Here is a 12350-nt window from a genome sequence, read left to right as displayed (position 1 = left end):
CTTGGTAATGGAGTTTGGCGATGATAACTTGAGGTTTCCCGTTAGATCTTCTGGGAGCAAGGTCTCTATGTGAGCGGTCCACCAGGATTTCTTCATCCAGTTGCAGAACATCTTTCAATAGAGTAGAAACTGAGCTGGTCGAGCTGGAACTGGCATCCTCCGCAACACCCACAATACGAATATTGCACCTCCGCATTCTTGACTCCATAGCTCCATTCTTTTCTTTTAAGCAAGCCAGCTCAGTCTGTAATCCTGCAGCCGTCTCTTGGAGGCTGACAACCTTGTCCGACCATAATGATAAACCCTCTTTCAGGTGGCTAGTAGCGGACTTGACATTGTTAATTTCGGAGCGGACTGCTGCTGTGTTGTTAGCAATCTCCGTCTTAACTTCTCTTAGTTTGTACTTGAGGTAGTCGAAATCCTCTGCAAGCGGACTTGTCAGTACTCACCTGATAATCGTGGAGATATCATCTTTCAGAGAGGAGAGGATGTCCGATTTCAGACCTTCATACTCCATTGTGTTTCCTGACTGCGAGCTAGGCGACAAGCTAGGCGACAAGCTCCCACTTGCTTAAGTATAAGTATGCCGGCCCCTCGGGTTTAGATGCCCTTCCGGTTGTAACCACTGGTCCGTTTTTCCCCGTCGGTCACAGGTGTTAGGGGGAGTGATAGTTCGTTTAAATTATCCTTTAAAAGGGGCTTGGAATTGTTAAAATATAAGCTAGACAGGCGTGAGCCCAGTTCAACATGCCTAACTCCATTGTCGGCTAGGTAGCGCCCCCGAAGTCGGCGTACTTCAACAGCTCCTGAATGAAGTCTTCGGCTGCTCTCCTCGGTGTCTGTTCACAGTTTATTGTGATCACGTTGAGAGAAGGTTGAGAGGGTGTTTGGAAAAAAACACCAACTAATCATTAGCTCAGCATGCTGGGAGAAGTTGATGGTTTGCTCGCTTGTTCAATTATTTCCATTTTACTTTGACTGCAGATGTAACCAGACATATTCCAGCAGGATTTGTAAAAAGCATTTTAACAGACACACAAAGCTGGAAAAGTCTTCATAGTCTTTTTTTCTTTAGGTTACGAGCAGTTGTCTAAGCATTTCACTGCATATCGTACCGTGTATGACTGTGTATGTGACAAATAAAATTTGAATTTGATTTGAATTTGGTGAACCTCTCGGCTTGTGATTGGGAGCGTACGCTCCCGTCTACGATGACATTTGTACGTGCTGCTGAACACTTTAAGGTTTAAGATTTAGGGCAGTGCTGCTGTCTGTTCACCTTGTTGACTCTTGAAACCGACACCTTTGCTCTCGAACTGCATTTGTCTTCTGGGATACATTGATTGTCCTCGAAGCTTGTTCTTTAGTGTAAGATATACATGGGGATGAAGCTGAATAATATTCAACCAAAACACAGGCTCGGTGTGGTTCCAATTATGTTAATCTATCATTTTAGAATAGAATAGAATAGAATTCAACTTTATTGTCATTGCACATGCACAGGTACAGGGCAACGAAATGCAGTTTGCATCCATCCAGAAGTGCTTTAGTGATATAGGTATATTACAATATATATTAGCAATAGTATAGATATGTAAGTATATTACAGAAATGGGTCTATTGTGGTATGTTATAATGTACACATTATGAAGTATGTTGTGAATATTCTATAACTAAGTATGTACAGGCTGTAGTGAGTACAAGCTATGTACAGGCTATGAACAGGATATAAATATGAAAAACTATACAGAATATGAAATAAATAACTTTACAGAAATCTGAGATATACAGCTATACAGAAATGGGAACTGTGCAAGTTGTAAACAGTTGTAGGATTAAAGATTATTGAATGTACAGAATGATTATTTACACAGAGCTATACAGTAGTGCAGTTAAGATAAGTGAGGGTGTAGATAGTTTCTACAGAGGCTATATAAAGTGCTAGTGGTTGTGAGTGGTGGTTCAGTCCATGTTATTATTGTGTGTTTGAGGGTACAGTTGTCCATTGTGGGGGTGTGTATGTTCAGTCCATGAGTTTAACGTGGGTCAGATGTCAGGAGGCAGAGTTCAGGGGTCTGACAGCTGTGGGGAAGAAGCTGTTCCGGTATCTGGTGGTCTTAGTCCGGAGGCTCCTGTGGCGCCTCCCAGAGGGCAGGAGGGTGAAGAGTCCATGTGATGGGTGACTGGGGTCTTTGATGATTTTCCCAGCCCTTTTCAGACACCGCTTCCTGTAGATGTCTTTTATGGCAGGAAGTGGTGCTCCGGCGGTGCGCTGGGCAGTTTTCACGACCCTCTGCAACGCCTTCCGGTCCGAGGCAGAGCAGTTCCCGTACCAGACTGTTATACAGTTGGTCAGGATGCTCTCGATGGTGCAACGATAGAAGTTCACCAGGATGTCTGAGGACTAGGGATGGGTATTGATAAGATTTTAACGATTCCGATTCCATTTTCGATTCTGTTTAGCGATTCGATTCTTTATCGATTCTCTTATCGATTCTTTTTTTTTTTTTTTTTTTAAAGGAGAACACTTAGAACTTTGTTTTATATCTTCTCTTTGAACAAGATAGAAATTTAGGAGTAACATGGCCTTACAAACCCAACAGTGAGATCTTAAGAGATCCAGCCTACGGCTCTTCAATGGGGTGTCACAGGGACCCCAAGGAAAAAAATTGTAAATGTAAAATAATAAAATAAATATTCTTCTGTAGCAATAACAAAGTATAACATAAATTGTTCTGTGGCAATTACACAAGAATATCCAGTAATGTCCCTGCCCACAATTAAACACATTCACTTACCTAAAATCGGGGCATCTGCTGTGGCAAATGGGTTCAAGCCTTTGACCACAAACTTAGTCACTGCTCGGTGACATTCGTCTATCCTGGCCTGAAAGGAGACGCTACCGGTAGACTGCAGCGAGAACTGCCAGCGAGCGCCAGCCAGACTCTGTCTGTCTCTCTCATCATGGTCACCTACATGTACAGTAATGGCAGGTCTTGTAATAAGGCAGATTGCGCTAACATAATATGCACTGTTAGTTGATTATTTACCTGCCGCATTAACGGGAGAGGACGTGCAAACGTTAGCGCTGCTGCTGGGTTGAGAGTCACGAGTCCGGAGCGGAATTAAAAATGCGTGTCATCGCGTGTTTTGTGAGCAAATGCTTTTGCATATTCGTAGTGTTTCCTCCCTTAAATGAAATATCTACTTTGCAAGTTGCCCTGTTGTCATCGGTTCTCATAAAGTATAATCAAACTTTTGAGCGTTTGAGCCGCTTAGGCGCCGTGTTTCCTGCCAGGTAAATGACGCTCCGCAACGTGGTGACGTCATTCGGGGCGACTGGAATCGATAAGGGAATCGTTTGCAAAAATGGCAAACGATTCCAAGGAATTGAAACAGTGGGAACCGGTTCTCAACAAGAACTGGTTTTCGATACCCATCCCTACTGAGGACAGGTGGTTCTTCCTCAGAGTCCTCAAGAAGAAGAGGCGCTGGTGAGCCTTCTTGACCAGCTTGGAGCAGTTGGTCGTCCAGGTGAGAAAGGGCTCATCACACAGCCTTGTGGTCATTGTGATGGTAGATGAGCAGTGGTTATCCAGCCGGACATGTTGGGGGCGGTTGGTCAGGAAGTCCAGTAACCATTTGCAGATGAGGGAACTGATGCCCAGATCTGTCAGTTTCCTGATGAGTTGTGAGGGGTGGATTGTATTGAATGCTGAACTGAAGTCTATAAACAGCATTCTGGCGTAGGTGTTGTTGTTGTCCAGGTGTGAGAGGACAGAGTGCAGTGCGATGGAGACTGCATCCTCTGTGCTCCTGTTCTGGCGGTATGCGAATTGGTGGTGGTCCAGGGTGTGGGGGAGACAGAATTTGAAGTGTGCTAGGACCAGCTGCTCTAAGCACTTAGTGATGATGGGGGTGAGTGCTACTAGTCATTGAGGCAAGATGGGTTGGAGTTTTTGGGTATCGGGACGATGGAGGTGGATTTGAAGCAGGCCGGTACCACAGCGTGGGCCAAGGAGAGATTGAATATGTCTGTGAGCACTCCTGCAAGCTCCCCAGAACACGCTCTGAGAACACGCCCGGGGATGTCATCAGGACCTGCAGCCTTGTGGACATTGATCCTGCTCAGCACCGCTCCTACATCGGTGGGGGAGAGAGTCAGAGGTTGGTTGTCTGGCGTCATGTCTGCTTTGGTTGTGGTTGTGGGGTTCCCTCGCTCAAAACGAGCATAAAAGTTGTTGAATTCGTTGAGAAAGGAGACATCAGAGGATGCGGGGGAGGGTTTGGTGGTCCTGTAGTCTGTAATGGTCTGGAGTCCTTGCCACATGCGTCGGGGGTTGGAGTTGGAGAAGTGTTCTTCTACCTTCTTTTTGTAATGGTGTTTGGCTTTTTTGATGCCCTTCTTTAGATTAGCCCTGGCTGTGCTGTAGGCGTGTGCATCTCCTGACCTAAAGGCGGGGTTGCGGGCCTTCAGGAGGAGACGAACATCCCGGTTCATCCAAGGCTTCTGGTTGGGGTACATGGTGATCCGTTTCTGGGTGGTGACACTGTCTGTGGTTTCGGAGATGTAATCCAGTACAGATGAGGCGTACTGGTCCAGGTCTGTGTGGGTGAACATATTCCAGTCTGTGTTTTTAAATCTGTCCTGGAGCACTGCCTCTGTCCCCTCTGGCCACACTTTAATTGTCTTCACAGCAGGTTTCACACGTTGGATGAGTGGTGAATACCTAGGTGTGAGGAACAAGGAGAGATGGTCCGATTGTCCAATGTGGGGGAGGGGTGTGGCTTTGTAGGCTCCAGCCAGGTTGGAATACACATGGTCTAAAGTCTTGTCTCCTCTGGTGTGGCAGGAGACATGTTGGTGGAATCTGGGGAGGACTGTCTTTAAGTTGGTGTGGTTGAAGTCGCCAGCAACAATAAAAGCAGCCTTGGGGTGTTTATTCTGGTGTTTGTTAATGGCTGCAGAAAGTTCTTTCATGGCCAACCTAGCATTAGCGTCGGGGGGTATATACACGGCAGTGAGTATGATCGAAGTGAGTTCTCTGGGGAGATAATAAGGTCTGCATTTGACCATTAAAAACTCTGCATTAGGTGAGCAGTGACTCTCAGTAGTAGTGGAGTTCATGCACCAAGCATTGTTAATATATATTTTGTTCTGGCTGCTATGCCGTGGTGGACATTGATCCAGTTCCGTAGTCACCTGTAATAACAGACTGAGACACTTATAATATCATTTTCATCACTGCTCAATAACACTTTCCCTCTCTTATTCTTCTATCCACATTTTAACACATCTCTTTCCATCACTTCTTACAGACACACACAAACACACTTCTCTTTACTGCATTCCTCAGTTTCTACACACTTCATACTCCATGTTTTCTGTTCCATATTTCTGAAAGAGGAAAAAAAAATCATGCAATCAAAACCTGGATCCCGGCTGTACTGCTGAGCTCAGTGCTCTTACTATAGTAAAGTGAGAGTGATATTTCTATAACTAATGTGATATGATTAAATATGTGATTAATACATGAGAAGAAAAATCTGCCTCCACAACACCTACAGGCCAGTGGACACTCTTTCACTGATGAGGATGTACACATCCTGGACAGGGAGGAACGCCAGTTTGAGCGTGGCGTCAATGAGGCCATCTACATGAGAAGGGAAAGACCATCCCTGAATCGCGGAGGGGGACTAAGGGGACATCTTTTGCCATCTTACAATGCTGTGATTACAGCCATTCTCCAACTCTCTGTGAATGGTACTCATGGCCATTGATCAGTGGTCATGAGAATTTACATAATTATGATGAAGGAACTGACCTACCAGCCCATTGTTCCTTCAGTGGTTCTAGTTACTGTTTATAAGATTGGGGAAACCTGCAGTCAGCTGAGACTGAAGAAGTCACTTGGATGAGTGACGAAACGTTTCTCCCACTGAAAACGCTACGTCCAGATGAACAGAATCAACTTTTCAAGATTTACTTACCTGGATGATTGAGCATGCATCAAGAAGAATTTAGAATGGATTACCTTGCTGAATCCTTTTAGACAAGGGACTTAGGACTTACTATCTAATCGTGTCCCACATAGATGATGTTCTCCAGTGCCCACTGTAATGTGGAGAAGCTCACTTTACGATTTTTTGATCAGTAACAAGACAGAACCAGACGTGGAAGCTGCGGGATGCTGGACGGGCTCAGCTGAACCTCTAGCTGTCATGGTGTAGCTGAGATATAATGTACGAATTGTGAACATTCTCAAAACTGTATTGTACATAGGTTATACTTTTTTATTGTGTGAACTTTATTTTTGTGGAACTAAGGTTCCGTGTGTTATTGTTGAAGTGGGACATTAATCAGTGTAACGCCACCTGCGGCCACATTGCGGGTGTGGGGTTTCCTAGCCAGAGCTGTACGGACTCCACACTGGTGAGGCACGCTTTCTGTAGCTCTTCTCCCTGTACTAAATTATCCATAAAAATTCGGTGTATTTGTCTTTGTTAAGTATTGGCTCCTAGGGTTAAAAGCTCTCAAAGTGTTTTCAATCGCTTTGAGTGAGAAAAATGATATTTGGAACTGCGCTTTATCTGTTGTATCATCCGTTTGTGTGGAACTGACTTGTGTTAAACAGGGTGAGGAGAAGCCTGCTGCCGCTGTGTGACACTGATTTTGCTGCTGCACTCTGTTTTATAGGTATGTGTAAATGTGTAGTTTTTGTTTTATGTGTATAATGAGCTCATGTCCCGAGGCTGTGCTCTGAGCAGTATCTTCAGCCATGTTGGGAAGAGTTAAAAAGTTGTTTGAATATGTATTATGCAATTGACCTATTTTAATGGGAATTTGAATGTTATACGTTATTGTTAGTGATTCCATAATTGTCTCTGTTTTACCCCACTGTAATATTTGATTTTGAAGTGGCGGTTGTGAAAATTATTATTTTGATAAGTTGTATTTTCTTTTATATGATGCAAGCAGAGCTGTACGGACTCCACACTGGGTGAGGAGAAGCCTGCTGCCGCTGTGTGACACTGATTTTGCTGCTGCACTCTGTTTTATAGGAATAAACCCTGTTTCCAGCCAGTCCGTGTCTGTTGTCACAACGCAGTCGACCATTTCACATCTGCTACAATGGCAGGATGCTGGATGGGCTCGGCTGAACATCCAGCTGGCGTGGCAGGGCGAGCAGGTGCGAAAACCTCTGGCTGAGGCATGGCAGGTGACGGCATGGCAACCACAGACGGCAGGGCGGGCTCTCCAGAGCACTCAGCAGGAACTGATGGCGGAGCGGGAGCTGTGGAGTGCTGGGGTGGTTCGCCTGAACCCCCAGCAGACACTAGAAGAGTCTACACAAACTGCTCAGTGACCCCCATGGAAGCAGAAACAGGCTCTTCGGGAGGTCCGGAGCAAAGTTAGTCCTCCAAATCAGCCTCTGGATCCAACCTGGCCTGGGTCTCAGTCCCACAGGGGCTTTGCTGAGCCTCACGGCTAGCATCTCCAGTGAAAACAGTCTCGAAGCCTGACTTCTTAGAAGCATGGGTTGTGGCATGATCAATACACAGAGATGCTAGATAATTGTGCAAAGGGATAAGATGTTCTGTGGAAGACTTGGGCAGTAACTTGTCAGTCTTAGTCCTTTCATGAACATGAACAGTCTCTTCATAACCGGGCCAATGAACTAGCAAATCTGTGTTGATTTTAGCTTCCTCCTTAGAAAAAACACGCGGAACACAGTCACCCACCTCATGCTGCTGTAAGCCGCGGTGATGACGTGGACACCGCCTCCTCCTGGAAGCCACGGTTGTGGAAGCTGGCGCTGTCATGGCTGAGGTGAATGTGGTGCTAGAAGCAGCCACTGGTTGTGTCAAGGAAAATGCAGCACTTGTCTGCTGCTGCGTCGACATGGACCTGGAGACAGGCGGGAGGCTCAACACGCCAACTTTAATTCCTGTAGCTGGTGTAGGGAGAGCTGCATCACACAGGGGCTGGAGTGATCCAGTCTGCATGTTGAGGGGCTTGCTGCTTTGACGGTGAATGGGAAACTCCTCCAGTTGTAGCCAAAAAAAGTCTTTGTGATGCTCCGATAAGCGCTCCACAAAAAACAGGTTGGCAGCAATAATCCGACATAGCTGGACCCGAATAGATTCTTTCTCCACCTCCTCCCCTTGAGCAGAGAAGATAATCCAAAATCCATGGAGCTGTGTGACGTGGACACTGTTAAGCGTTCAAATATTGAGGAGGAATACAGGAGGGATTCAAAATCACAACACTTGTCCAGGAGGGTTGGGACAAACGATGATTTTAATAAACACACGTGTGGGGGGATGAACACTGTCACACACTCAGCGTCAATCTCCGCCCAATAATACACAAGCAGTTGTTTTTATAGCATCACGGTATTATTTATGATGCCCCCTCATGCGTCAAGCAGATACAACCCATATGGAAAAGAAATAGTAAAAACTTATATGATTTACTCATGAAAGTGGCCACTTTCATGAGTAAATCAAAATTATTATTTTGATAAATTTTGATAAATAAATAAATTCTCCATTTGTAAAATAATTTTAGAATTCCACATTAACAGAGTGAGTTTCGAAATGTTTTTTAAAAACCTCATTACATTTCAACCATTACCATCCTAGGGGCGCTAGGATGGTAATGAGGTGCTTGAAATGTTGTAGGTGGCTGAGTTTATACTGCTACCATTGAGACTGATCGGGACTCCGTCTTTGTGGATCTATGGAAGTCCATATATACAGGGTGTAGCATCCCCTGGGTAAAGGTGGTGATCTGCAGGGGGGTCAGGGGTTTTTCCCTTTCAAGTTCTTGTAGGCAACTGATGACTTTCTTTTTGTAGTTGCTTCTGGGGTTTCACCTTGAAGCTTCAAAGGTATTGTTGTCACTGAGGAGTTTAGTCATGTTTATTTGATCTGCTTCTTTTTGTCAGGGATAAAATACACATATATATACTTTTTGTGTCCCAGCTGAGTAACAGGAGGAGAAGAGTCTGGTGGTGCAGCAGAGGAACAATTTCAGCCATTTGGACTCAGCTCAGCCACTACAGAGGAAACAATGTCTTCAACACAAAAGGTGAGAAGAACATCATAGTTACACTGTTATTGAAACTGTGTGTACAGCTGGTCGGTTTTTAAAAACCTGTTAACAGCAGCTTTATCTTTTCCATCCTGGGCTCCTCCATATATACAGAATCTACATTCACAACCAAAAACCACAGAAGTTGCAAGAAAATACAAAGATCTTATTTTCTCTACACACATTGAAACCACAATATCATCAGTTGAACTGAAAAAATTTTCTGAAGTTATATAGATTCTTTGATGATCAATATTTCTTCAATATTGTCATTTTGTACAACTCTCATTGTAGGACATCATTGTAATGTGATACTATCACCAGAAGGTGGTGGTAACACACCAACAATGTGTTTTTTTGTCATGTCTGATTCCACCAATTTCAGTTTGTTCCACGACTGCATTTCACTCACTGCCTGTCTTTGTATCTCTGTCACTGCAGGACCAACATGGAGCGAGAAGTCAGCGCTCTCAGGAGGCTGACAAACCTCACAGAAGAAAGGGAGAGAAAACCTACAGCTGTGATGAGTGTGGGAAGGAATTTACCCTGGCTGGACACTTAAAACAACACCAAATCATCCACAGTGGAGTTAAAGCGTACAGTTGTGACTTGTGTGGAAAGTCTTTTACACTGGCTCAAACCTTAAAAACACACCAACTCACTCACAGTGGAGTTAAACCTTACAGCTGTGAGTTTTGTGGAAAGTCTTTTACCTTGGCTGGACACTTAAAAACACACCAACTCATCCACAGTGGAGTTAAACCTTACAGCTGTGAGTTTTGTGGAAAGTCTTTTACCCAGGCTGGGGGCTTAAAAACTCACCAACTCATCCACAGTGGAGTTAAACCTTACAGCTGTGAGTTGTGTGGAAAGTCTTTTACCCAGGCTGGGGGCTTAAAAACTCACCAACTCATCCACAGTGGAGTTAAAGCGTACAGTTGTGAGTTGTGTGGAAAGTCTTTTACCTTGGCTGGACACTTAGAAACACACCAACTCATCCACAGTGGATTTAAACCTTACAGCTGTGAGTTTTGTGGAAAGTCTTTTACCCAGGCTGGGGGCTTAAAAACTCACCAAGTCATCCACAGTGGAGTTAAACCTTACAGCTGTGAGTTGTGTGGAAAGTCTTTTACCCAGGCTGGGGGCTTAAAAACTCACCAACTCATCCACAGTGGAGTTAAAGCGTACAGTTGTGACTTGTGTGGAAAGTCTTTTACCCAGGCTGGAGACTTAAAAAGACACCAAATCATCCACAGTGGATTTAAACCTTATAGCTGTGACTTGTGTGGAAAGTCTTTTACCCAGGCTGGAGACTTAAAAAGACACCAAATCATCCACAGTGGATTTAAACCTTATAGCTGTGACTTGTGTGGAAAGTCTTTTACCCTGGCACAAACCTTAAGAACACACCAAATCATCCACAGTGGATTTAAACCTTACAGCTGTGAGTTGTGTGGAAAGGCTTTTACCAAGGCTGGAAACTTAAAAAGACACCAAATCATTCACAGTGGATTTAACACTTAAACCCCCCCAGAGAGCAGTCATAAGGGAATCCACACAGGAGAGACACCATACAAGTGCAGACACTGTGACAAAAGCTGGTCACAATCAGGTCATAGTAACAAAGATGAAGATGGTAATATTGTGTATCTGAGTGACTTTTAGGTCTTTATGTCCATCCCATGTCAAATCGGAGCAGAAACAAAGGTGTTGCATTTATATTTTTGTTGAGTGTAGTTTTTTATCTTGTAATTTTAACCTGATTGTTTGGAACAAGTCTGATCAGTAAATTTATGGAGTTATACTGAATGAACTCTTTGGAAAAATGAAGACTCATTTTCTTTCAGTAAGCTGAGTGTTGTAATGTAAACAGTAAAATGTAATTGGACATTGGCAGAGATGCTTTTTATTTCAGGCGACGTTCAGAATAAAAACGTTGAAGGAATTCCCTGACTTACAATGTCTTTGTTTAGAAGTGGAGCGACGCACATGGATCCATTTCTCAACCCTGTCGTCACTGTGGTGGTGGGAAAGAGTTTCTCTGTGATCTTTGTGGAAAAACTTCTAATCATCAACGGGACCAAAAACCACATCAACGTAGCCACACTGGAGACAAAATGAACTACTGCAAAGAATGTGGGAGAGGCTTCCACACACCAAGTACATTAAAATACATGACCTCTTCCACAGTGGGGTCAAAAAGCACATCTGTGACCAGTGTGGGTCATCCTTCACCACTGGACGTGAGCTCAATGAAAAAGCATAAGGGAATCCACACAGGAGAGACACCATACAAGTGCAGACACTGTGACAAAAGCTTGTCACAATCAGGTAACAAAGATGAACGTACACACATGGAAGTGAACTTCAGCTGTGACAAGTGTGACAAGAGTTTCAGGAATGTCAGTTCATACTCCGAACACAAACGATCCCACGCTGTAAATAAACTGTTTCACTGTTACCAATGTGCAAAAACATTCACTTCATTATCTGCTCTGTGCAAACATCAGCCTGATCATGCAGGACTGAAATCACTGGATGTTAATAGGAAAATTGTGCTTGGTAGTCAGTATAGTCTTTCAATGATATAAGTTTGCATATGGTAGAATGCTGCATGTAATCATTTGTGTGTAGAAGTATATAGTTGGTGGCATATTGAAAGAATGTCTCATCCTAGGAGTTCTGTAACATTCTAGGGTGTTCACCCCCACATCCTAGGAGCATGGGAGAGGTCGTACCTTGTCTTATTGTTTTACGGTAGGATTAACGTAGCTATGTCAGTTTAAATGCTTTTTTACATATAGATGAACTGTTGGATTTTCCAGACCAGCAGGTTAAGGGAAGTCGTTTATGGGGCCACACTCTGAACCCCCCCCCCCCCCCCCCCCCCCCACATACACACACACACACACACCTCCACATTCCAATGTAAGGAACAAACGCTCCCTGAAGTATAAATAAAGACCAGGGCAGTTTCTCAGTGCGAGTCTCAGTTCTGGAGACTGCCCTTGCTAGCAAGAAGTTCTGTGTGTTTCTCTTCTCTGAGTCTTTACTGAAGAAGTGTTTTAGAGTATATTTCTTAACACTGGATCACAATGAATCTGAAGAGAGAGAAAAATCCTCTTCTGGTTTCAGGCTCAGACTTAAAAACCTTGAGATCAGGCTCCACAGAGTTCAGATGGAATCTCCTGTAAAGAGTGTCAGCTGATGCCAAACTTGGATCTGATGAGGGAGCTCTGATTTCTGGACCTGC

The 12350-nt window shown here is 44.2% G+C and overlaps 1 protein-coding gene and 1 long non-coding RNA gene across 3 annotated transcripts; both read left to right on the top strand.

Annotated features, from left to right (window-relative positions):
* Nucleotides 1-5968: 5968 nt before the first annotated feature.
* On the top strand, nt 5969-9021 carry LOC113011046 (uncharacterized). Of its 2 annotated transcripts, none has more exons than XR_003270439.1 (4): nt 5969-6433; nt 6636-6697; nt 6980-7412; nt 8989-9021. It is a non-coding gene; the product is annotated as an uncharacterized LOC113011046 (long non-coding RNA). The 2 variants fall into 2 exon arrangements; XR_003270438.1 differs by having other exon boundaries at nt 6980-7831; nt 8989-9015.
* Nucleotides 9022-9823: 802 nt separating this feature from the next.
* LOC113010980 (zinc finger protein 492-like) lies at nt 9824-11567 on the top strand (the record flags this gene model as incomplete). The annotated part of the gene is made up of 2 exons (XM_026150322.1): nt 9824-9982; nt 10151-11567. Coding segments are annotated over 2 exons (630 nt in total), but the record flags the coding sequence as incomplete, so codon positions are not given.
* Between the last annotated feature and the right edge of the window lie 783 nt (nt 11568-12350).

The sequence above is a fragment of the Astatotilapia calliptera genome, chromosome 3 (assembly GCF_900246225.1).
Source record: "Astatotilapia calliptera chromosome 3, fAstCal1.2, whole genome shotgun sequence".
Lineage (NCBI taxonomy): Eukaryota > Metazoa > Chordata > Actinopteri > Cichliformes > Cichlidae > Astatotilapia > Astatotilapia calliptera.
This window is presented reverse-complemented; position numbering and strand designations above follow the sequence as displayed.